The sequence below is a fragment of the Genypterus blacodes genome, unplaced genomic scaffold (assembly GCF_046128005.1).
Source record: "Genypterus blacodes isolate CSIRO-AG114 ecotype Tasmania unplaced genomic scaffold, CSIRO-AGI_Gbla_v1 ptg000059l_1, whole genome shotgun sequence".
NCBI lineage: Eukaryota > Metazoa > Chordata > Actinopteri > Ophidiiformes > Ophidiidae > Genypterus > Genypterus blacodes.
This window is the reverse complement of record NW_027466871.1, coordinates 341,403-367,641: the sequence shown is the minus strand read 5'-3', so window position 1 is coordinate 367,641 and position 26,239 is coordinate 341,403. Positions and strand designations below refer to the sequence as shown.

The window sequence follows — 26,239 nt, the reverse complement described above, 5'->3', positions numbered from 1 at the left end:
TTTCACACACACACAGCTGGTCTGTCTGAACACCTTTGGGTGCCAGATGCTGCCTAAGCGTGTCTGTCTGAGAGGAAGGCTGTGTGGTAAACTCGGGTACTGCATGTGTACCACCACACTTTAGTTGCTATGAGATGTTTAGATGTTATGAGGTTGTGTTAATTCTACATGTTTATGAGCATAACCTATCATCAAGGGCTCCAGCTCTCTATCCCTCATCACTCTTTTCAAATCTGTTTCCACATTAATGAACCCCTCAGCCTTAATGTACAAACCCCCTCTGATCATCATTTATGTTGAAGGTTTGCAGTATTTGTGTCCACAGAGAGATTAATCATGTACACACTTACACACAGCGCGTGCTCAGGTGTGTACTTCTATTTTCTGTGCTCCTCAGCATATGAGAGCAAAGCTACGACGCTAAAGGGAAGTAGTGGAAAGCACTCTTCTGTGTGTGTGTGTGGGGGGGGGGGGTCAGAGAGCAGATCAGCGAGAGGCTGAGTGTGCTTCTCTGTCTGTCAAATAAATTATTTAGATGCTGTAACAATTAAAGCTGAAATCTGTTATCAGCAGCCTCCATTAGAGGCCCGTGTGGCTGCCATGCTGCCTCAGTATGCTCCTCGCCCGCTCCCCCCCTCCTCCCCCCTCCCAGCTCTCTGCGTGGGGCAGAATAAAGATCACAATCCCCTGAATCTTAATCACACATCCAGACTGAACAAAGGCTCACACTGTGACCCAGAGACCCACAGGCACAGTGCACAGCTCCATCACAGGCACATACACAGGTTTTGTTTAGGTTTGTTTTAATGTTAAAACCAAATGACGTCAAAAGGTTTGTTTGCCTCTTGTCAGTGTTGGTTTAATGTGCGATATGAGGCTGGGGGTTGTATTTAAAGGATGAGGGGGCTGTATGTTTTCAAGGCAGAGCTTCAGGGAAGATAAAGCAGCGCAGGATGGGATATCTACTGGGGCCCTGAGCTCTCTATTCTCACCTTCTACCACCATGCGCTTTAACTTTCCTTCCCACTGTCTCATTATCGTCCCCCCTTGACAGCCATTCCATCCCTCTTTCCATTTTATCTCCATCTCTCTCCTCTTTCCCTGCATCGTTTTTATTGCCGTAGCAATTTATCCATTAGTCATCTTCGTAAGCAGCCTCCTTCCCTTGAGTGAGTGTGTGTGTGTGTGTGTGTGTGTGTGTGTGTGTGTGTGTGTGTGTGTGTGTGTGTGTGTGTGTGTGTGTGTGTGTGTGTGTGTGTGTGTGTGTGTGTGTGTGTGTGTGTGTGTGTGTGTTGTAGATTGTGCATGTGCATACAAAGACACAGGGGTGCACAAAGAGCACGCAGAAGGTTTCATTCCAGCACTGTACTTTCCTGAGAAATCACATTTTTAGCGTCTTTAATGTGACGACTCACAATATTAACTGATATTTTTACTTCACTTTCAAGACTGCTCTCCTTTGGCCAAAAAAGATATCTTTATATATATTCTAGATTTAGAAATACATCTATAAATACCTAAAAGTAGTTTTGAGAGATGAATGGTCTTAAAATAAACCCAACCTGCAATCCTGCTTGTTACTTTTTTAGAAAGGTGAGTCATATTAGAATCCATGTATGTAATCACCAGTACCACCAGCAGTGTGGTACAGATTTGTGTAGTTTAATGTTTTTCACTGCTCCAAACTGTATAAAACTAAAGCAGTGAGAGTATGCGGCGAGGCTCCGCCCCCACCTGGCTGATGATTGGAGGCTGACAGGTGGTTGGAGTTGATTGATGGCCTCCCGGGTTCAGCGCGGCGAGTGTTCTGTTCAGGCTCTATTCAGGCTCTGCGTACTGTATCAGTTATAGATTCAGAGTCACTTTCTGTAGTCTGACTGACACTCTGAGGCAGCGTGGGTGCTGTGCTGATTGCTCTGATTCAGCAAAACAAAATGTAAACCCACTTTAATCTGATAAGAAATAGCTTGTAATGCTGATTGTAGCGTTTGATTTATTTTTTTATACAACTCAGCTTATGTGAGCTTTGGCTCTACTTTTGCTTAGCCTTTACATTGTGCTGGGTGTGCTGTGAGTTGACACTTGGTGTGTATCCAGGTATCAAATTAATGTTTGCCCTGGCAGTGATCACTGATTGTGTATATAAAGAAATCAAAGCCCACCTCTGCACTGCTGCCTGTGTGTGTGTGTGAGTGTGTGCGTGAGTGTGTGTAAGCATCCCCGTCTGTGTTCAGTGTTCAGATGGTCTATTTATGAGATAAGAAGCAGACACATTTATCCAAGGCAGAAGAAGGAACAGATCTCCATTCATGTGCCGCATTCCTCTGTGTGAGTTTGTGCGCATGTGTGTGTGTGTGTGTGTGTGTGTGTGTGTGTGTGTGCTCCCTCTAGCTCATTCATCTCTGTCTCTGGTTGGACCTGCAGTGTGTATCTCCACAGGGATTCTTTGGTCCAGCTCTGCTGAGAAAGCACATGGACTGATTTCCTCTTATTTACGCCACTCTGTCTTTTTCTCTTCCTTGCTGTGTTTGTTTCCTGCTTCCTCTTCATTCTGCCTGTTTTACTTCTTTAAGTCCTTATTGACCTTAATTTGTCCTTCATTCTTCTGACAAGAACACACACACACTCTCTCACATACACACATACACACTTGCTTGAAGGCTGGGTTTGTATAATTGTGTTTGTGTGTTTTTGTGAGCTGGAAATAGACTTGTCCCTGTACGCTGCTCATAATTATTCAGGCTGCTGCTCTGAAGATTTATGCTGCAAAGCTGGAATACAATAATCCTAAAACATGGCACTGGTATTACTGTACAAGATGAAGCACCAATTTCTAACTGTTATCCCTCTTGTTGTTTCTTTTGTTTGCAGTGACCTTCTGTCCTCTGGGTACGTGGAGAGGCATTTATCAGAGAAGGGGAAGGCTGTAATCACCAAAGTAAGATTCCAACTCATCTCTCCTGACACTCGATACAAACAAATAAAACAATGTTTGCCATCAAGAATGGAAACCACAGAGTCACTTCTGTTGGCCTGCCGTTGACATAATTACCTTGGTGAAACATTTGTAATACCGAGTGCAGGTGACTTTCCCTTTGGCGTACTTTTACCCCTGACTCCCATTTAAAAAAAAAACAAAAAAAAAAAAAAAAAAAAAAAAAAAAAAAAAAAAAAAAACACCAGAGTGGCTGAATCTGCACCTCTGATGAATTATCTTCAGCTGTATGTTGCACTGTTAAAATGCCCTGTCGACCCTGCAGTTCTCCTTCCTCTCTATAACGTTTGTTAATCACAGTGTTAGTTTGCTTACAACCCCATCAGCCAGATCTGGATTCACTTTAGATTCTCCAGGACATACGTGGAAGCATCCCTGAATTCTGGACACCCAGCATGGTGTTGGGTGAGATCACATAAGTGGTGGCATTATAATAATCAGGATTTGTTGAGCTTAGCAGCAGATTAGCGAGGTATTAGATATTATACAGCAAATGATCCAAATTATTATCCCAGATATTGTATGATGATACTCATTATAAAGCAAATCTCCTCTGAATCACTTCACCTTATAGGTCACTGCACACAGTTCTCCTTTGTAATCAGTGGGAAGGATGAGAGGCACTTGTGTTTGTTATTCCTGAAGCTTTAAAATGAGACAAAGCAGAGTGTGTGATATTGTCCCGGCTCATTTAGGATTTACAATTTTTTTTAATTCATTTTTACAGCTGCAGCTTTCCATTTAGGCTTTATTATAGTTAACGGGGGAACAAATTCACAATAATCGTTAAGCTCAGATGAAGCTCTTTATAGTTAGGTCAAATATCCAACTAATATGGCAACTGAAGTATCATCATGCAGGATATTTCACAGTTACTCTACATTTATTATCAAAGATGACAGTAATAGTAAATAAATATAACAGTTTGGGACTATAAAACTCACAAAGTCAACAAACTTTCAACAAGTCTAAATTAATATGCACATTTAGATTTGGAGCTTTGTTTCTATGAAATAGATCTACAACCTGAGCAGTGATATACAATATCACAATCCTTAAAGTAGCACTGCAAGCATGTATACATGCATAAATAAAGTGTGTGCGAATAATAATGACTCTGCATTATGTTCTCGTCTCATGAGTATGCAGAGTGTCTCACTTCATCACACATAACCTTCCAGAGGTCACACTGTCCTACTTGTTAACTTGTCTGACTTCGGCCTTTTCATTTTGCATTGTTGTCCAGATTAGATGATTAATTACTCTCATATGAGTTTTTGTATTGACTCATCGCACACACACAAACACACACACATGCCAAACATACACACACACACACACACACACACACACTGAGGATGTACCCACAGTGCTTTTTTCGGTGTTTCTTGCTTTGATGAGAAGTAGAGCAGAGGGTTCAGGGCGACAAGAAGAGGAGGTGGAGAGACTCTGGAATAGTAGAGCACAGAACCGCTTATAAATAGCGTCTCTCTCTCTCTCTCTCTCTCTCTCTCTCTCTCTCTCTCTCTCTCTCTCTCTCTCTCTCTCTCTCTCTCTCTCTCTCTCTCCATCTGATCTGAGAGAGGAGAAAAACATGTTTCTGAAAAATAAAGAGAGGACAAATCAACTCATTTCCAGTGCAGTCTCACATCAAATTAGCCACGCACGGACAAAGCTAAACATTAGTGTGTGTACAGTCAAAGCTAAACCCTTAACATAATTTTTTATACTCTTCCTTAATACAATACAATATCTTAATGTGTCTCGTCTTTCTAGGTGTTAGATGATCAATATCAGTTTCATCTCGATGCGTTCAGCACAGAGCTGCCTCTGTGTCGTGTTTAGCCTAGCTTAGCACAAAGACTGGGAAGCGGAGGGAAACAGCTAGCCTGGTCCTGTGTGTATCTGCTAAACCAGATGTTTTGATCCTATCTTGTGTGTTTGAACTTTTTAGAAACAGAAACTGAGGCATTGTGGATTGTTGAGCAGTTTCTTATTTTTACCAAGTCATAACAGAACTGAACTGAACAGAACATTTTACCCACTTTCCCATATTTGCGCTAAGCTAAATTCTGTTTCTCTCTACTGAATCCTCAGACAGTAAAACTGATATTTTCACATCTAAGCCCCACAAATATATTTTCAAACAACTGGTGTGTTAATATGAAGTCATAAAAAGAATTGACATGTGAATGTGAATCGTAACATGAGGTTTGAAGAATCAGTGCTGGCAAACTGTTCAGATTTTAGTGGATTGTTTGTTATCATTCTGAAATAACAAGAACAGGTCTCTGGAAAGGGGAATGGCGAAAAGCCCACAGAGATCTCCCGAGGTAAGAGTGGACGTAGTGATGCGTTGATGTACGCAGCATCAGGCTTTGGAGCAGAAATTGATCCTTTGATAAAAGCTACGTTTCCTCAGGGAGTCCGGCTTCCTGTCTAATGGCTGTTAGGCAGCTAGAAATGGACCAGCACGAGATGGTCTGTAGAGCACTTAGACACTTAGACATCATACACGGCCATAGAAATAAATGTGCTCCGTGCTCGTATAGGGAGAGAGAGAGAGAGAGACAGAGGAAGTGGAAGAATGAGTGGATGACGGTGAGGAGCGACGGGGATGGAAAAACGTTTTTTTTTTAATGAGTAAGTGAGTTGCAGTGTGAAGGCACAGAGCAGTTAACACACAGATGGTAGGATGTGAATGGGTTAGGCCACAAACACACAAGACACACAATCTCTCTCACACACACACGCACAAATATGTACATCGTGACACACTGACACTTGTGTGTGTTAGCAAATTAATTCTCTGTGATTGATTGCTCCGGACTCATTTGCTGATGGGATATGGTAATGAGGAATGTTTTACCTTGTGTGTATGAGATGTTTTAGGTGTTAGAGCAACTGGCTATGATCCTAACCGGTGTGAGTTTGTGTGTGTTTTCTCACAGGGAGGGGAGCATTGCTACTATCAGGGGAAGGTCAGGGACATTCCTCAATCCTTTGTGGCTCTCTCAACCTGTCATGGATTACAGTAAGTGCTAATTATATTTATTATGTGTGTGTGTGAGAGATACAGAGTGCGTGCAAGTGCGTCTGTCTGTCTGTCTGTGTGCGTGTGTGTGTGTGTGTGTATTTCTGGACCATATTTGTGTGTTCCGGTCCTGAGCCGAGCTCTTGTTCAGCCTTTAGGCCAACATGATTTGTTTCAGCTCATCTTCTCTGTGTTTGCCTTCATACTGGGTCATCACTCACACAGACAGACCCTGATCACATCTCTCTTCTCTTCTCTTCTCTTCTCTTCTCTTCTCTTCTCTTCTCTTCTCTTCTCTTCTCTTCTCTTCTCTTCTCTTCTCTTCTCTTCTCTTCTCTTCTCTTCTCTTTCTGTTTGTACTCTAAATCAAATCAATACATCATATCAATATGTGTACTCTGTGTGTACTGTAAGAGAGAGAGAGAGAGAGAGAGAGAGAGAGAGAGAGAGAGTGTGTCAAGGGAAGCCAGAGGGATGGAGAGTTGTCATCCTCAAAGGCAAAATTGTATTATGTATAAAATTGTACTGCATGTGAACAGTATACTGCATAAAACAAAGTGCTCAAGTTGCAGAAATCTTCATATCCATTATGCTTACACACATTTCTTGGAAGAATTAAATATTTCCCCCCAAACCATGACCGTGCAAACTCCTACCATGTTTTTGTTTTGTAACAATCTACTTTGCTACAATCTACAATCATTTTCTGTCCAGCAGTATTTGTGATGTGAGTGTGTCAGTGTATTAGGGAATATGCCAGCACTATTTGTCCAACTGTACACATAAAGTCATAAAAACCAGGGTGTGAATTAAACACAGCCACAGTGTCGGAAGTATTAAGATCTGACACAATAATAATAACAATAACATTGTCTTACTTTCTTTATTAGAATGAATACATCAAATGTTAGTGTACCAAATATAATACTCCTATCAGCCTTATCATATACTCCATGTACACTATACTCTTCATTCCTAGGGTGGTAGTATTACGTAATCATAGTTTTGGAAGGACCCAACCAGCTTGAGAGTGGGACTTACACAGGCTGACGTTATAGACAGAGACGCACCCCTAATACACCCCTAATACACTCTGAACACACTAATGTCAGCCCCCAAACATGAACAGAGGAGTGTGTGTGTGTGAGTGAAGTGAGTGCATAGTGGTGTCGGAGGTTAGACGTTGCAGGGAGAGTATTCCTCTCATGCTGAATCAGGTGTTTACCATAATGATACACATCCTGCAGTCTCCTCTTTTCCTGTCTCTCTCACTTACCACACACACACACACACACACATTACACCCTGCGATGCAATGACCTCTTTTAACCCATATCAAGGAATCATGCTGTCAGCTTCATACATAACCAGACAAAGAAATACAATTATATCTAATTAATCTAATTACAAAAATTACAAGAAATTATGATAATGGTTTGTTTTTGGTTAATTTCATAAATACCGTAAAATAAATCCCCAAAAATCATTCTATTTATACACATTGGAACAAAGAATGTAAAATAATAAAGACAATAAAATATTCTAATAATAAAAAATAATCATATAGTATATAAAATATATAACGTTTTGTCTTGTCATTTAGCAGTCATTTATTTAAATTAATTTTAACTTTTCTTTAATTTTAAGAGGTTATTCTTGTATTTTGTCTACCAATTCATCTTCGACACGTGCACGGTAAACTACAGCTTTAACAGTCACATCCCAAACATGAGTGGACATGGACTGTCAGTCTGTTCTGCTGGTACGTTGGACAAACTGTGTTTACTGCAGAGTCTTAAAATGGAGGAAATGTTTGCGCCATGACTTTTCCAGGTGTTTCACAGCCTCAGAATGGAAAGACACAATGTTAGTTTCAGCTTTCCAGTATTTCAGCATCTTTCATTCTTAAAAAATTAAAATCTGCATCACCTTTGCTTTGTCATCTCAGCGTTGCTCCCACGTTTTAAAAGAATACACACTTTCACCCGGGCTTTCCCCTGCTCCTCTGTGTGAGTAATGTGCTGTAAGTGGACAAGGACAAAGTGTGTGCGTTGAGGATAAATTCTGCGTGCTGAAGGCCAGAGAGGAGCAGGGAAAAAAAGCCAAGGGAGACGGATTGCAGCGTTTGCCCTCCTTCCTGCACAGCTTGACCTGACCAATCTCCTAAAAGCGTCAGATGGAGATAATGAGCGTCTGTCATCTGTTCACGTGTGTGCACTCGTACATATAGAAAGCCTGGGGACGAGGAGACCTTCACCCGGCTGCTAAATGACAAATTGATCTCTGACTTTTAAAATGATTGCTTGGTTGAAAGTGTGTGTGTGTGTGTGTGTGTGTCAATGGATATGTGCTTGAATGATGAAAATGAGTTTGGATCTTTAAGTTCTACTTTGTTGAGAGATTCTCCTCAATGATTGAATGACCTTTCCTTCCAAGTTGACCTCCACCCATACCAAGGATGGGTGATATGATAACATTGAAAAAGATGTAACTGAGGGCTGAGCAGGTGTCTGTGGTGTTCTCCTGGTGACGCATGAAACTAGAGAAACTGTTGTTGACCTCTGCTTTCCTGTCGTCTTCCCCTCTCCTCCTCCTCCACTCTTTCTCAGTGGGATGTTTTTTGACGGAAATCACACCTACATGATCGAACCCGGAGGTCAGAGCAATGGCAATGTAAGTATTCTGCAACTCTACAGGCGCACACACACCCACACAAGATACTGCTGGTTTCATCCATTTGTACTTCCTGCAACTTTTCATAAGCAGCTGCTCTGTAACGCAGTCGTCTCGTTGTCGTGATTAGCGAACCCCGGAGTTCAGCTTACAGGACTCTGAACAGAGAGATTTACTGTGTTTTAAAGCCGGCAGACAGCAGAGCAGACGTCAACCTCTTAGATTATAACAATTACAAGCATTATGGTCAGAACCAAAGGACAGAGCCTCACTGGTCTTAGGACGCCCCGAGCATGAGAGCGAGAGAGCAAGGCAACGACTCCCTGTGTGTGTGTTTGTGCGTGTCTGTCCCTTTCAGCTGTAATTAAAATGTCCAGAAGCTGTGAGCGTCTGGATGGTGTGTGTGTTTGAGTGTGTCTGTGCACTCATGGGTTTGTTGACAGATGTAACAAGTCACTGCAGAGCAACAGTTTAAAGAATTGACAGAGAAAGAGCGACGGCCATTGGAGGACGGCAACGAAACACAATGATAGAATAAGGGGCAACTTTGTTAGTTATAAAGCTTAATGACAATATTCCGAACGTGACCGCGATAAACAACAGCACGGCTTCGTCTCTGCAGGTTTGCGTCACATCTGTCAAGGCGCTCTCTTCCCTTCCACTCGTCCTCTCATCCCTTCTTTTCTCAATTCGTCACATTGACTGCTTGCCATTCCCCTCCACTATTTTCTGGAAGGGCTGAATTATTTAAGCTTTGAGAGAGAGAGAGAGAGAGAGAGAGAGAGAGAGAGAGAGAGAGAGAGAGAGAGAGAGAGAGAGAGAGAGAGAGAGAGAGAGAGAGAGAGAGAGAGAGAGAGAGAGAGAGAGAGAGAGAGAGAGAGAGAGAGAGAGAGAGAGAGAGAGAGAGAGAGAGAGAGAGAGAGAGACTGCTGCAGTGCTCCTCTTCAGAGTTGTCGGTGTGTTCTCTTGCTGTCACTCACTGCCGTAGACACACACAAAAAGACAGACACCATTATCTCCTCTCCCCACATGCACACATTCGTTCCTGGTGGCATGTCTGAAGCCTGGTTTGTAGCTTTGTTGTCACTTGGTTTTGGGTTGTTCAGTGGGGAATTCCTCTCTTCGTGACAAGGCCGGGGACAACACTGCCCTGGAGGCCGGTGGTGGTTGGATGTCGTGACCCTTAGACTCCAACATGACTGTCTGTCTCCCCTCTCTATCTGTCTTTGTGTCTCTTTCTCTCTCTGACAGCCTCCTCGGTCTGCAGTTCATCCTGCTAATATCTCAGACGCACAGATGTCTGCGCATGACACAGAAAACCGTGATGTCCATGTTAATTTTAGAAAGCTCTCTCTCTCTCTCTCTCTCTCTCTCTCTCTCTCTCTCTCTCTCTCAAGTGCGCGCGTTTGTGCAGTCGTGTTCTCGTGACGCCCACAAACATGCCACATATCGCTCTCTATCAATTAGTAAAGATGCAGAATGCAGTGTCGAGTGAAGTGTGTGACTTTCCACTTTTGAGGCACCAGTGATTCTGTCTGTAATGATCTAAGACGTGATAAATACTAACTAACATGGAAGGATGGGTGTGTGTGCAGAGAGAGAGAGAGCCGGCATGAGTCCTGTCTCCCATATGGTAAATCCATCTGCCCCTCTTCCGCCAAGGGAAGAAAAGTTCAGCAGGCCGTTTGCTAAGTGGGTCCTAAACAAGCCTTATGCAGCAGAATCGCAGGGCCATTTTGAAATAATGACTCTCTTAAATCTCATGGAAATACCTTTGTCTGCAACAAACTGCACTCTGACTGATGTTTCAGCTGATATTGGCTTACAGGATAAACTGTAAATCAGTATATGTTGGCCGATACAGAAAAATAAATGGTAGAGCATTGATATTTACAGGCTGCATTTTAGATTTTAGTACAACACACACTACTAATTCAGTTCACCAGCTGAGTGTGTGTGTGTGTGTGTGTGTGTGTGTGTGTGTGTGTGTGTGTGTGTGTGTGTGTGTGTGTGTGTGTGTGTGTGTGTGTGTGTGTGTGTGTGTGTGTGGCTGATAAATCTTGCACTTGGGTGTGTGTCTGTGCACTGGGACACATGGAGTGATTACGTGTGATGTTGGCTCAAGTATTTATGCAGAAAGCACCATATGTCTCACACTCCTCTCTTCTTCCTTTCTTTGCCACCATGCCAGCCCCACCTGCACCTCAGAGCTCCTGTTCCATTAAAATGCACGGCTTCCTGTCATTGTAACACAGGTGTCCCACGTGATGAAGTTATACAATAGGAGCCTTAAATCTCTCGGGGCTGAATAACAAAGGGTATCATCATCATATCAGCAGGCGAAACATGGCAGGTGAAGACGTTGATGCTAGTTGAGAAGATGTTTTCTTTAGGAGCTGATCCATGATTTCCATGCGAGTCCATTTTGCAGTCATTTAAAATTTCCAACGGGAATCTGAAGTGTTAGATTGCTGGCAGAATGACGCAATGGGGCGCATGTCTGCATCTGCAAGGTTGAGAGGAGGAGAGAGGAGGAGGAGGAGGAGAGTTCAGGAGGATAAAGAGGAGCGGATCAGTGATGGGGGTGGGGATGGAGGTATACAAACTGAGGGGTGAAGGGAGGTGTGTGTTAATTGGTGTGGGGGTTTTGCGGTGATGGCAGGTGGGAGGGTTTCCACTGGCTGCCAAGGAGGAGAGAGGGGGTCCCCATGTGGCCTCAAGCTTACTTGGTGTTACTAAAGTGGGATCAGTTCATTCACACATGCAGAGAGGGAGCCAGTGGCAGGGCTTCTACCCCTCCCTGCTTTATATTCATGAGCCAGCGATCTGTGTCTGAGGTACCGTCTCCCTTGGAAACACAGGCTCCTCCCTGTTTCTTTGTGGCACGACATATGAAAGCCATCTGTGTGAATCTCCATCACTGCACAGGCCCTGCTGACTCTAGATGAGGCGCGTGTGTGTATGAGTGTATTTCAAGTGACGATCTAGGGCACAGAGAAGAGAAACAAATAATAAAACAGCAGATATGTTGTACACATATTTGAATTAAGGTCTAATTAGTCATTAAACTCGGAGCCAACATGAAAGCCTCACATCAGAGAAGGAGTTGATTAATTATGGCGGCTCCAATTTAGGCAGGCAGTTGTTAAATTATCAAAGATAAGACGGAACACTTGAGTGCTAAGTTGCTAAAAGCATTCCGAGGGCTTCTGCTTTCTCTGTAGTTCTGGTGTCAAGAGTAACTTTAAGTGTTCAGTGCAGGACAAATGTGAGGCAGTTTACATTTCTGTAGTTATTTCCTCAGTGTTGTTTTATGGATTGTGACTGGTGCGATGAGCAAGGCAAAGCAGCATTAATGTTACATTTAACATGACACAGCACCTCTTTACAGTAAGTGAGGTCTGGGCTCCAAGCTTCATCCTCTCCTGTGATGAAGTGTGATTGTTTGTGTCAGTGAAGGTACTCAAGGTGTGATGAAGTCGGTATGTATTCACTGGACCGGAACCTTTAGATGGGCTGGAGTTATATTATTTCAATTCTTTTTAGTCCCTGGCAGATGGTGCATTGGTTCATATCCCTTCAAGTGGTTTTACAATGTAGTTGAATAGAAAACGAGAGAGATGACTGATGTGCTTTTAACTGGCATCATATAGAGACTTTGGAGCACAGACTGTATGGCAGTAGGCTGCTTGTACACAACAGAGATTTAAATGTCCTTAAAAAGAGTCCTGCTCAGTAAATAAGAGGTCATTCTACCTGAACTGCGATGAAGTGTGCATAGTAAAGTGAAGTGACTCAGGTTCATTCACATTTATGTGTATTTTTAAAGCAAGCTGATTCATTTTTACACTCCAAATAAGTGTGTGTGTGTGTGTGTGAAGGACAGCACCACTCTCCCTGATAGTGAGACTGGTGCAGAGGCATATTAACAACTCTGTGGTCAATCAAACTTTACTCAAACGACGAGGAAAAGGAATCGATGTTAACATTTATGATTCATTCCTGGTAAGCCAACGATCGGCCGGCCCATTGATCTCTGAAGCACTTTATAACTCAAACTGCTGTGGAGACGTAAGCAGCTGAAGCCACCATAGCAGCAGATATGAGCCCACTCTGTTAACATCTGTTAGCTCTGTGACGAGAGGCTGAGGGAAGACGCACGATGAGACTAATACATTAGTCACGATGAGACTAATACATTACGATTACATTACGATCATTATTATCATTATAATACACCTGCTTTACATGTGAGCATCTTAGTAAACTGCCCCTTCCATCTCTGGCCCAGTGTAGTAAACAGACACACACACACACGCAGTGATTTAGATTTTAATCCACATAGGAAAGTGACAGTGTGGACATACATGCATCATCTTTACTAACCTCACAATTGCACAACACAACTACGATGAATACATTGCTGAAATACCAAATAGGCAACAGAACACATGTATAGTCAATTACATTTGGCTTAACTATAAGTATTACTACTGTTGTACACCACTCCAGCCAAGTTGGCAGCTGTTTAATAGCACATTAGAATTATATTATAATATAAATCAAACACCACATGTTACTGCAGCGATCTAGCTTCTTTCTCTTGACCCATATGAAAGTGTTGGTATCTGTTTAAACAATAATATAAAAGTAATTCAGCACAAACGTTAAAACATCTTACACATTTCTTAGAGTCATATTATCTGGACATTACAAACAGGTTCAATATTAATATGTTAGCGGTCAAACCAGTGAAAAATACTCAAGGCTAATAAAAAAAAAAAGAAGAGAACAATGTAAAGTAATGTTACCTGGCACAGCATTTACATTATTTAGTGCATTAAAGGAAACAGCTGCTCTTCAAAGGGCTTCACTATGACATGAATAAATGGCATTACACAAAGACACGTGATACAACAGATACCTCAGTTAACGGTTGATCATTGAGGAATACTTAGAAATTAAGAATTCCACATTACTGACAGTGTTTTGTTTAGTGGCGATTACTGCAGCCTTCATAGTGGAGAGCTTCACGAGTCATTTGTGTGTGAGCATGTAAACGTGTTTGAAAATATACAGGAAAAATAAGAGATAGACATTATTTTGTTTACTTGCTTGTTGACAGTTGTCAGCCGAAGAGGTTTAGTTCATCTAAAATAAGGATGGGAAATTTTCACCATCTACTAAATACTAAGTTTTTACCGGTGGAACGTTAGTTGGTCCATCAACCAGCCTTTAATTAGTGGTCCTACTTATCGTATAAATTAGTGAACATTGCTGCTTGGTTGTGGCATTTATCAATATTTGGAATTTTCTTCCCTTTTATAACAGTGCTGTTTATTATTTATTTTCTCCAGTGCCCAGGTTATCTTCATTGTACAGTATATAAAATATCATCCTTCATATCCAAGTAGTGGGGGACCTTTTGACCTGTGTTTCCTCTCTGTATTGAGAAATGCAGAATGACTGAATATGTCAAACGATCACTCTAGAACCCATAAATGGCCCCTGTGTAATTACTGCCATCGATCAAACTCTGTTATCTGTATCATTGGTGAAATAAGCGAATAAGAATTTGATCCATCTTGTAGATGACAGCAGCATTCAATGTGCTGAGGTCATCAGCCTTCCTGCTCTTAATGGCCCTGTGTGAGCACGGGGATGTCGATCTCTATGGCAGACATCCGTGAGCGGGAGGAGTAGCGGTGGCCTGCGTAGCTGGATGCATAGCCCTGAGACGGAGCATAGCCCTGTGAGGGGGCGTAGCTCTGTGAGGGGGCGTAGCTCTGTGAGGGGGCGTAGCTTTGTGAGGGGGCGTAGCTTTGTGAGGGGGCGTAGCTCTGTGAGGGAGCGTAGCTGTAAGCCGGGTTCCCCCCTGCTTCTGATCCATATCCATCCGGAGCTGAAATCTGAGACAGGTAGACCTGGGGCGGTGCAGGGGCGACCCCACTTTGAGCGTATCCCTGGGAGGGCACATATGACTGAGCGTCGATGACGGTGGGAGCATAGGTCTGTGGTGGGAAGGTCTGCGGACCATAGACGGGGGAAGGAGGATAGCCATTGGCAGTGAGAGGCTGAGCGGACAGAGAGGTAGACATGGAGGGCAGGGGCAACCAGAAGGGTGAAGGCAGCTTCTTACACATACAATACCACATGAACATCAGCAGGGCAGACAGCATAAGTCCTCCAGAGCAGCCTATGGACACATACACAGCAAAGCCATCAGAGAAAATGTTGTCGTATCTAATATTCATCTCCTTGGTGCGGAACAGGAACCACACGGAGGGCGCTATGGCGATGGCTCCGCCCAGGAATAAGAACATCCCAGCTATTAGGTGACACCCTGCACTGTTGACAAGGCACCTAATGGTCTTAATGTCTGGCTCGGGCTTGTCTGAGCAGCAGCAGGTCTTACACATACCAGCCATACACAACAGCAGGGCCAGAGAGCCAAACAGCAGGCCTATAGGCAGGCAGAACTGCAGGAGCCGCAGGTCCAGCTGGTCCACTTTAGAGTACCACTGGAAAAGTGACAAGACATGACTTCTATTAGAATGATTCAGGACATCAAGAAGATTTCTACATGTTTGCCATAATTTCTTCTAAAGAGATACCTCTGAGTCATAGAAGTAACATCCTGAGTATCCATCCTGTTTCACACATTTGGACCACAGCCCATCGTACACGCTGATATTTTTGGCGTTGCGATTGAAGGTGACCAGTCTGGTTACTCGCCACTGTGGGATTAACGTCGCCACCATGATCCCGCCCACAGAGACAATGGCAATGATGAAGGAGAAGGCGTTGGTGGCGTGAATGTCCCTGCACGACATGACTGCTGCTGACAGGAACCGGGGCCACTGGGAAAGTTCCTGTTTCAACGGCTAAAAACAGGATACCGGAAAGAAAGAAAGAAACGTCACAGTCAGACAAGCATTTAGGCCATAATATTAAAAACTCATGAGGCAATTATCTCTGTATACAGAATCTGTGGAACGTTTCTTTAAATGGCCCCATTATTCCTGAAGTAAGCCACAGACTGACCTAGCTGTGGGCAACCCCCCCTGCATCTCTAGTCACCACAGTGTAGTTGACCCAATATCTGCAGTCCCCGAGTAACAATGCTCTCATTTAGTTAGAAAACAAAGTGAGAATGAGCCTTTACTATCATACTAAAGTCAGACTGTACAGCAAAACAATAACCAACTGTCAATACAAGCCTGAGCTCTCTGTGCATGACTGTGTCTAACACTAACTGACCCTGGACATGTTTGTTGTCATGGTGAACTAAACAAATCAGACGACGTTAATAATAAAAGCGTGATTAATTACAGTAAATATTTTCAATTGTGTTAGCAGGGTTAGTAAGGCGCCATATTTATATATTATAAATACAGGCGCAAGGGTCAATATTCATTTTTAAAAATATGCAATCATGTCATATTCCATTATCTCATTGGTAACGTGTATTGATGTGTAGCTGGGTAATCAATTAACAGCAGCTTGGTTAGCATGGTAGCCTGGCCGGCTAGGCTAACGATACAAGTAGCCTTTACAAGTATGTTACCGTGTGAAGTAAAGCTGAACACAGACACGCGTGTAAACCGTTGTATTCGTAGAGGACGTGAAGATTTTACGGATTCTTTTCGACCTGTTCAGTGAAATAAGGTAGAAACTCTGACCAACTGGCTTAACATTCACCAGCTAGCTGCTAGCATTAGCCACAACCTGTTGCGCCCCGAATCCCAATTTGCGACACTCAAACATGGTAATAACTACATCAACACACAGCAACGATACCTGGTGACTTCAGTTCAGCGGTGTTTGGGGTGAAAGAGAAGACATTTCAACTCGATCGATCAGTTTGTCATCGTGAAACAAGCAGCAGCGTAAACAAGCTGTAGCTTTACAATGGATCCAGGGATATTCAGCCCCCAGCGTTGTCTTGGAGGCTGTTATTGGAGGCGGACCCTTGGTTATCTGATGTTTGTGTTGTTTGTCTTCTTCAAAGGTTGTCGAATGCTCAAATCAAATCGATACATGCAAGTTATCACTATATAGAAAACAATATATACATTTTCTCTACTACAGTCTTATTTGATCATGTCGACTCAGCAGAATGAACATACAGTATAAGTTTCATTCATTGCTGTGTAAACAAAAACAGCTGCATAAGAGTTATTTTGAAATTTTAAAATCAAACAAGGTATTCTCAAACCAAGACATAAAGCTTTGTAATGTTTATTTTTTATATAGTTTAGAGTCAATGCTGCTTTCACCAAACATGTTTTTCATATTTTGGGTACAAAGGCTCAAACTCATTTACCACAACCATGATAATATGTCAGTGGGTAGAGCAGGACATAAGACGCTCAAGACATCAAAGTTTCCTAGCTATATGGTGACGTGCTCTTTAATGTTTTTGTGTCTCTCAGGGTGATGTCCAAATTCATATGATATACAAATCTGCAGGGCAAGAAGGACTTCATGATCTCCTCCCTGGTAAGATGGTGTTTGATGAGATGAGGGAATGTAATGTTTGATTTTAACTATTGTGTGTATATTTATTTCTGACTAAAAAAGTACACCTGATTAAGACAAGTAGCATATATGAATTTTGTGCTGATTGTGTTTCCTAGGTGATTTCCCAGAGCTGCCTTTTGCCAGCACTGCATTTCCAGGCTCAAAAGTTGTTCACAGAAGAAAAAAGAGACAGGTATGGTCAGCAACATTAGCAGAGTAACGCCCTGCTGTTTTAGTGTTCCACTCTGAGATGCAGTCAGATGTAGCTGTCAGCTTTCCTTCAGCGCTGTTCTCATCTTTATTGGAATTTGGAATAGAGACAAACCTTATTCAGCTCTGCAAAGTTTTCCCTTATTTAGTTTGTTGCACATTTTTATTTCTTAGTGATGCACAAGATATGAGCTGATCTCTGCCTTTTCTGAAACTGTCCAAGGTATTGAAAAGCCTTGATTTAAATGAGTGAAAAGTTCTCTCTGTGACAAAGTGAACTGTGTGTTTCCTCCCAGGCCGTACTTGTGTCACGCAATGTCGAGGATGAGACCAAATACATCGAGCTGATGGTCATCAACGACCATTTAATGGTGAGCAGTTTTACTCAAACGTCATAAGGCTTTAAATTAACAACCATCATATCACTGTGTTTTTGTTTATACATTTTTAAGGAGTGAATATGTTGCCGCTCTGACACCAGTTAACTGAGTTACTGGAAGAATTTTGTTTTGCACTTAACATTTCCAGAAAAAAACATGATGACCACCACAACATCTTGATTAAATAAATAGCAAACTGTTCCACACATGTGTTTCTAAGAAATGACTCATGCAATGAGCGAAATGACTCATGTGGCCATCTTTGATGTTTTTGTTGTGCTGATTCAGGCCCACTTACACCGGTGACATTTAGGTTCAGACGATGTCATAAACAGACCTGTTATTCTACCAAAGTGAAGTGAAGCCTAGCAGCACCAACTTTTATTCAGTGAACAGAAAATAGGAAAGCTATGTCTGCCCAAATAGGTTTCCTGTAATCCATTACTGCAAGATTAAATGCATTAGGATTTATATGTACAAGACTATTTATTAGTATTTAATTTACTTGGTGTAGTCGTCCACATAAGTCAAGGGAGCATTGACCATAGATCCATCATTACAGGTACATTTTCAGCCTATGCGTACCTTTTGGTCCCTTGTTCTACATTTACAGAAAGGCATACTGCATTGTCCCTGAGTCTCTATCTAAAGGGTACCACCATAGTGAAAAGCTTTGCACTCCAAAAGGCACAATTCTGCTTTTTCTTTCTTGTGAGTTCTGGTCAGAGTCAGCACAATAAAACAGTCAGAGAAGAGGTGCCAGCATCCTGCAGTCGCCACCTTTATCAAGTATAAAACAGACTTTCATCCCAGAAGACCTGACAAAGATCCACAGGGATTGAAATGTCACTTTTATAAATAATAAAAGATTTCACCTCCAATGGGCATCCACAGAAAGCCCCTTTGTGCATTTAAATAGCTGAGAAATCATTTATTCTAATTTATGGCCACAAATTGAATTTGTTCCCCTCTCTCTCTCTCTCTCTCTCTCTCTCTCTCTCTCTCTCTCTCTCTCTCTCGCAGTACAAGAAGCATCGGCTTTCCGTTGGGCTTACGAATAACTATGCTAAGTCAGTGGTCAATATGGCTGACATGGTAAGAATTGTATTGATCCTCTTCTTGGAAAGCTTGCCACAAGCACTCTCAGGTATTGGAGCTGAGCATACAATGCACTGATTTCTCATTTAACCAACCTCACTCTCTCCATTTAAAACCTCTCCTGGCTCATAATGTTAGCCAGTGATGAGTTTGTTGGTTTTGCTGAATTGAAGGAGCAGAGGCATTTCAACAGTACAGGGGCAGATATTTCAATCCCTGATTATCTGAAGCCATGTCTGTGCTGTGCTGCTGAAATCTGACCTGCACCAGGGTCACGTCTGTAAACTGATCCGTGGATGAAACTGGAAAAGGGTCACGTCTGTTGTCGTGCCCTTGAAATTTAGTGATCAAATGAAACAGACTTTATTTGGAAGCATTGATTTCCATGTACTGGTACAGCTGCATTTCTGCCTTCTGTGTGCCATGTTGCCCAGGTATTTAATTCGGCATCTAGCAAGGTAAATGTTGATTACCTAGTAGAGACATTTAATATTCTTAAAATTATAAAAATGTATAAATATACGGCACCTTTCATTGATATTATTGTGGACAAAAACCGTCGTTGGTTGGTGTCACAGTTACTGTTGTAAATCTGTAATGCCTCACTGGTTTGTCCACAGACTGGCTGGAGAGGGTTGGCTTTCAGCATAAACAATGAGTCCTTGACTTTCTGTCTTCTCTGATGTGTGTCTGGCCTGGACCACAATATATTTCCATCTTATCCAAATAAATTATCATTTACCATCCAATCCGTGCCCAGAATGCCCTTCAGGAGTTTGTTCCTTTTGTTGACTGTCTAGCTGCCGGGAACGTGCTGCTGTCTGCTGGCAGCATCAGCACAGACTGTTAGACTGCTGCTGTTATAATGAACAGCTGGAGATATTGATGAATATGAAATAAATCAGTTCTAAAATTATATACATTAATAATTTTAGTACTTCCTGTCCCACAAACATTTTTTCCTGCCCCCCCCCCCCCCCAGATCTTCAAGGAACAACTTAACACTCGTATTGTGCTGGTTGCCATGGAAACGTGGTCAGCTGACAACAAGTTCAACATTGACGATGACCCCATGGTGACCCTGAAGGAGTTCATGAAGTACAGAAAAGACTTCATCAAGGAGAAATGTGACTCTGTTCACCTTTTCTCGTAAGTCAGAATGAAGGATCTGCACGTGTAGGAGGTGCTGAGTATCTTTGTTATTCAACTCACAACGTTCTCTTCTTATCAGAGGGAATCGCTTTCATAGCAGTTGGGGAGGAGCCTCCTATATGGGGGGCGTTTGCTCCCTTACCAAAGGAGGTGGAGTCAATGAGGTAAGCTCTCCTACACAAAGGAACTATTCCACAGCCTCCAAATAAACTATAGCAAGCTATGAAAAATGTTGTCTAGAAAATGTCAGAAAGGTTTTTGTTTATGTTGTCTGTCTCGGCTCTTTCTCTCTTTCTCGATTAGTATGGGAAAACAGATGAGATGGCCATTACTCTTGCCCAGTCTCTTGGACAGAATATTGGAATCTTCTCTGACAAGAAGAGGATCCTCAATGGTACACAGCTTAACCTCACGTTCATACACAACAACAATTTTTTTCTCCGGTGGAAACATTGTGATGTTTTTTTCTTAGGCGAGTGCAAGTGTGACGATCACTGGTCAGGCTGTATCATGGATGATGTTGGGTAAGTTCCTGTTCAAGTACTGTTTCTCACGTAGTCATGGATGCTGCAGCGCTCTAACAGTTTCTGGTGGCATTGACTTGAATCACCATTCTAAACACCCAAATATGTAGAGTGCTACACTTACTGTATATTCTCCATTCTAATGTGCACCATATTTACTTTTAATTTCACACATATGTGCTTTTTCCTGTGTAAATTTAAATCAAATAGGTAACAAAGTTGCTAAAGGTCTGGCCCTTTATGCATGTAAAACAGTCATCTGCTGTATAAATATCTCCAAATGTGTTGACAAAAACCCATCTACTGTAATGTTGTTGTAGTTTGATAATTCACCACTAGGTGTCAGTGCAGTCCAAACATATTGTGCATTTTCTGTAATTGGCTTCTGCAGGTTGCTTGCTAAGTTTAGACTTCTTTCTTGTCACTTTTTGTGCAACAATCATGGCAATGTGTGTCTTGAAATGTGTGTGTGTGTGTGTGTGTGTACCCGTCTGCAGTATGTAAACACTTGTTCGGCATTTTGTGTGTGTTGTGTGTGTGTGTGTCTCTAAAAGGCTCTGTGAGTGTGTGCTGTGTGTTTACTCCTCTTCTTAAATACCTCTTGCGTTTCCCCTCTATCCCAAATGGGACAGCAGGTGAGCAGAAGCTTGGCTAGAACGCTGCTCGTGCGGTTTGACCCAACTGGCTGCCTTGGAAGGGTTGTCAGTCACCACAACCTTTCCCATTTCATCCAACAGCACTTCAGCCTCCTCGGCTCAATGTCCCGCCCTAGCTTCTATGTTTACTCCAATGATATGAACAAATGCAGCCTGATGTCGCTTAGAATACACTGGCTGTATTTTTCATCATCATTTTATACACTGTCACGTGTACTTTGCGTGTATTCCTCTGTTTTTGGCTGATTTCACCAGCTGATCAAGTCAAAGAAGGAAGTTTTGTACCGATTTGTTATTCTGGGCGGGTCCTTCTACCTCTGGCCCTTTGAAAGTCTGGTCCTTTCATTTTTTCTTTCCTTCATCTCTAACCGATTGATACAGTCTGCAATGTCATTCTCATGTTAGGCAAATATTTGCCTACTTCATTCCCTTTAACAGCAGTATGCAGCCCTGACACTCCTTGTCCCGGCCCAGCTCTGATTTTTAGTTACCATAGCAAACCTGCCACGAGGTCACTGGTCACATGACACGACCCTGCTCCGTGTGAATGGACCCAGATTTGCTCCTCTAAAATAAAGTCAATGGTATTTCAGACGATTGTATTCAATGAGCGACCTGTCATGCCCATTGATGGACATTTGTTTTTATCCCTCAGCACCTGCATGTCTCATCAAGTTATTAACCTGACTAAACTCTTCTCAGGTTTTGACCTCCACAGGTTTTCGCATGTGTGCATTTGTGTGTGTGTGTGTGTGTGTTTGTGTGTGTGTGTGTGTGTGTGTGTGTGTGTGAGTGAGTGAGAGACGGGGACAGAGACAGAGACAGAGAGAGAGAGAGAGAGAGAGAGAGAGAGGGAGAGAGAGAGTCATCCGGTCTTTTTGTATATAGTTTTTGTGTATGTTTTTATTTTGTGTATATGTATTTTTGTACACACGTGTGTGTGTGCATGGTGTGTGTTGGCCTATTACGAGCATCTACACTACATATCGACACCTACACGGTCCATTTCACCAAGCTGTTCTTTTGATATTTTGTAGTTAGTACAAGTATTTATTTCTTCTTTAGTCACAGTCACAGTTATCCATACAAACCAGGACAGAATATGTATTTTAAAGAATTTTATTATGTTTTTTCAAGAAAGAGTATTGGGATATTTATCATATCTCAGCAGAATCTGCCATGAGTCTCATTTGCAACAAGAGGGTGGACAGGTCAGGCTTTATGGGAGGCCATTATAAATTGAGCAATGATGCAACTTTTTTTTTTTCTGTGGTACTTCACAATAAATTCTATAAGAATCCAGTCAGGCAAATGCTCATGACTTTAATTCTTTAGAATACATATTTACTCACATAACCATTTGTATAGTGAAATGAGAAGTCGGTCGTGGCTGATGAATAATGTTCACCCACAAAGTTGATTTGTCCTGGACATCGGAGACTCATTGCAAATGTGTTTCACTTCGGTGTCACTGTTATTATGGATTGAGGGGGTAAACAGTGAAATATGTTGATCTGTGAGGCAAATCCACATCATAGCATCATTACCGACTCCCTATGTGTCTGAAACCCAGCAGACCGCCTCACATAGTCACATCACTAGCTACAGATGAATTATCACTGCGCCGCACTCTCACTTAGTGTGTTATTGCATTGCCTCTTGTCATCAGCCTGAAGATAATAATATTAAAAGTGCTGCTTAGAGTTGAGACTAAGAGGATTGAAATAGATTCTTAGCATCTCATAATATGTCAGAAGTGTATTGGGTTCCAGCTAAATTATTTATTATTGAGCTTTCTATTTTGAGCTCATGAAAAAGTGAAAACCTTGTCGCTGTGATCGTTTTAGGGACACAATACCAACTGATAATGCAATAACTCTTTAAATGTGTTTCATCCACAGTACTGAATTTCATCTCTGGGCTAGATTCATTTTTCAGTCCATTTACATCCTGCATATACAGTAACACAGTATCACCATGCACTCTTGACAATCTTAGCTACCGTATTATACATTTGCCCTGATCTTATAGTGTGGAGCTCCTCTGAACTGTGAGTATGGTAAATGTGTATTCAAGCTGTTTATGGTATGATATGTTCATTATGTATGCCAAACTCCCATGGCCCTGTCTATAGTAAGATTCAGGGCATGGAAAGGCCATTTCTGGGTGTAAAAATGAAAAATAAAGTCAGCTGCTAAGTGTTTTGTCCTATATCTCCCAGTCACACTGTCTGCACTGCAGTCAGAATAACTCTGTAACATGTTGTTTAACAGCTTCTACCTGCCGAAGAGGTTCTCTGACTGCAATGTGGAGGAGTACTATAACTTCCTAAACAGCGGAGGAGGATCCTGCCTGTTCAACAAACCCCAGAAGGTAGCTCACACTCACACACGTCTGCATTGATACATGATGCATCCTCATGTGCACCCTCTGTGATTTCACTTTGACTGGTTTGTCTCCAGCTGTTGGACCCTCCTGAATGCGGTAATGGCTTTGTGGAGCCAGGAGAGGAGTGTGACTGTGGGAACCCAGCGGTGAGTTAGACAGCAAGACCGAAACAACTACCGCCAAGTAATCAGATGGCAGCTGTGAAGTTTTGATTGGTTTCGTTTTCTAGGAGTGTGCAAAAGAGGGAGAAAACTGCTGCAAGAGCTGCACGCTGACCCAGGGCTCCAAGTGCAGCAATGGACTCTGCTGCGACAACTGCCAGGTACACAACAACAAGGCCACACCTTTACCCCTCTGCTGGGGTTTCTACTTTGGACAGACAATTAATACAATTAATTCATTGATTTAAGATTTCTTTATGAGTAAGAGTCTGTTGTCCTGCTCCTGTTCCCTGCTGCAGATGGAGTTCATGGGGGTCGTGTGCAGAGAGGCGGTGAATGACTGTGATATCCCTGAAAACTGCACCGGAAACTCAAGCCAGGTGAGCAATCGGCTTCCATGGCACATGTCTCTGCAGGTTTACACGCATATTCATCTCAGTTCGTCTGAGATTCAAACTGTTTTGTTTGTTTTTGTAGTGTCCACCAAATGTGCACAAGATGGACGGCTACACATGCGAGAAAGACCAGGTGAGCTCTGACGCTGAAAACCTTTTGCTGCTGCTGCACAGGTGAAGTGTTTTTGTGACTCATAGTGCTTCTCTCCTCAGGGTCGCTGCTTCAATGGGAGGTGTAAAACCAAAGACAGACAGTGCAAGTACCTCTGGGGAGAGAGTAAGTCCAGTATTCTTCTGTGCGAGTCAGATTTTGGACTAAGAAGCATCAGAATCGAGGTCTTATTGTCGGTACATGTCGTGTTTCCCTCAGAGGCGACGGCAGGTGATAAGTTCTGTTACGAGAAGCTCAATATTGAGGGGACGGAGAAAGGCAACTGTGGGAAGGACAAAGACACGTGGATCCAGTGTAACAAACAGTAAGATGGTCCTCTACATGCCTGGACTTTTGTGGACTTATTTTGTGGATTATTCACGCCCGTTCATGTGAGGTTTATTTTTGTGATTTCAGGGACGTGCACTGTGGGTACCTGCTGTGCGCCAACATCTCACCTGCTCCGCGCCTGGGAGAGCTGCAGGGGGGGCTGACGTCTTTCTCTGTAGCTCGACACAGCGCCTCTCTGGACTGCAGGTACATTAAATAAACATGATATGTAAAAGACTCAAACACATCCCTGCTCGAGTTTTGTCCGCTGTTGCTGCATTTCTTTCATTGCAGCAAATTAGGTGAGCAACTTTGCACACGTAAGCATTTTCCAGGTTTCACGAGAAATTAATCATAGCTGTAATGTTCTCTGTCCATGTTCTCCTCATCCATTATGCATAAAACAAACGCCACAAATCTATAGGCCCTTTCCTGCTCCCTTAGTTTAGTTAAATATGATTCTGGGAAATCACTTACATCCGCAGAAGCATTAGACAGTTAAGAGACTGGGACCCACAGTTGGTAAAATAGATTGAATTATAACTCACACAGTGGACTGAACAAAAGAGATCTGTGTGTTTCCTTTGTCTGTGTTGTTGTCTGAGTACACTGACATACAGCATTCAAACACAATCTTTACATGTTAACCCTTATTACTGTATTAACTAGTTTAGAATGCCTTTATTTATAACATTTAAAGAGAAGAGACTGAGATTTTGAGGGTCTGAGATTAACTTGTGTGTGTTTGTTTGGCAGTGGCGGTCATGTGATGATTGACGGAGACGCTGATCTGGGCTACGTCGAGGACGGGACAGCCTGCGGGACGGACAGTATCTGTTTCAATCACAAATGTCTCCCCATCCACCAATTCAACTTCAGCACCTGCCCGGGCACCACCGACAAGACCATCTGCTCTGGACACGGGGTACACACACACACACACACACACACACACACACACACACACACACACACACACACAGTTTGAACATTTAGCACCTCAAATCTGAGGCTGCACAGTTCCATTGAGATTTGAACGCCCCCCTCTCTCTCTCTCTCTCTCTCTCTCTCTCTCTTTCTCTCTCTCTCTCTCTCTCTCTCTCTCTCTTGGTTGTGACGTGACAGGTGTGCAGTAGTGAGCTGAAGTGTGTGTGTTACCTGGGCTGGGCAGGAGACGACTGTAACTCCACGTCTCCTCTCAGCTATCTGGTGGTGGGACCCACCGCCTCTGTTTCAGGTACAGCTGCAGCCTCTCCTCCTATCCTCCCTGATTCCTCCTCTTCGTCCCCCAGCCGTACCTCCCCCCTTCTTACCTGTCCACCCTGCTTCCGCTCAGCCCTTGACCTCCTCCTCCTCCTCACTCTCCTCATCCAATCCGATTCTCACAGATGAATACTTGGAAACCGCAAGCTTTCCTTCATTTAGTTTATTGATGGTTCATTGCATCTGTCTTCACTTTAGTCTTTCTTTGTGAGTTTGTGACAATCAACTGCATTTGTATTCATGGAGCCACGCATGTCGTTCTTTTAGTTTGCCATTACGTTCACACTCATTCTTTGTCGACAGGCC

At 42.7% G+C, this 26,239-nt stretch overlaps 2 protein-coding genes across 3 annotated transcripts in view; one reads left to right on the top strand and one right to left on the bottom strand.

The window, feature by feature from the left end:
• The window catches only part of adam22 (ADAM metallopeptidase domain 22), a 45,631-nt gene that overhangs the window by 12,129 nt on the left and 7,263 nt on the right, over nucleotides 1-26,239 (top strand). The window contains exons 4-24 of the mRNA XM_076153926.1: nucleotides 2,872-2,938; nucleotides 5,947-6,029; nucleotides 8,639-8,702; nucleotides 17,138-17,204; nucleotides 17,342-17,418; nucleotides 17,732-17,806; nucleotides 18,839-18,910; nucleotides 19,896-20,062; nucleotides 20,145-20,229; nucleotides 20,369-20,459; nucleotides 20,538-20,589; nucleotides 23,519-23,618; nucleotides 23,708-23,779; nucleotides 23,863-23,955; nucleotides 24,094-24,174; nucleotides 24,272-24,322; nucleotides 24,403-24,466; nucleotides 24,560-24,665; nucleotides 24,758-24,877; nucleotides 25,427-25,595; nucleotides 25,796-25,907. Coding sequence (XP_076010041.1) covers nucleotides 2,872-2,938; nucleotides 5,947-6,029; nucleotides 8,639-8,702; nucleotides 17,138-17,204; nucleotides 17,342-17,418; nucleotides 17,732-17,806; nucleotides 18,839-18,910; nucleotides 19,896-20,062; nucleotides 20,145-20,229; nucleotides 20,369-20,459; nucleotides 20,538-20,589; nucleotides 23,519-23,618; nucleotides 23,708-23,779; nucleotides 23,863-23,955; nucleotides 24,094-24,174; nucleotides 24,272-24,322; nucleotides 24,403-24,466; nucleotides 24,560-24,665; nucleotides 24,758-24,877; nucleotides 25,427-25,595; nucleotides 25,796-25,907 — 1,868 coding nt within the window. The remainder of the gene's footprint in view (nucleotides 1-2,871; nucleotides 2,939-5,946; nucleotides 6,030-8,638; nucleotides 8,703-17,137; nucleotides 17,205-17,341; nucleotides 17,419-17,731; nucleotides 17,807-18,838; nucleotides 18,911-19,895; nucleotides 20,063-20,144; nucleotides 20,230-20,368; nucleotides 20,460-20,537; nucleotides 20,590-23,518; nucleotides 23,619-23,707; nucleotides 23,780-23,862; nucleotides 23,956-24,093; nucleotides 24,175-24,271; nucleotides 24,323-24,402; nucleotides 24,467-24,559; nucleotides 24,666-24,757; nucleotides 24,878-25,426; nucleotides 25,596-25,795; nucleotides 25,908-26,239) is intronic.
• cldn12 (claudin 12) lies at nucleotides 13,021-16,642 on the bottom strand. Of its 2 annotated transcripts, XM_076153933.1 has the most exons (4): nucleotides 16,503-16,642; nucleotides 15,317-15,586; nucleotides 15,124-15,223; nucleotides 13,021-14,898 (listed from the first exon to the last, which is right to left on the bottom strand). In XM_076153933.1, exons 2-4 carry the CDS (start codon nucleotides 15,533-15,535, stop codon nucleotides 14,339-14,341), a joined length of 879 nt encoding a protein of 292 aa, XP_076010048.1. In that variant the 5' UTR covers nucleotides 15,536-15,586; nucleotides 16,503-16,642; the 3' UTR covers nucleotides 13,021-14,338. The 2 variants fall into 2 exon arrangements, with proteins under 2 accessions (XP_076010048.1, XP_076010047.1); XM_076153932.1 differs by having other exon boundaries at nucleotides 13,021-15,223.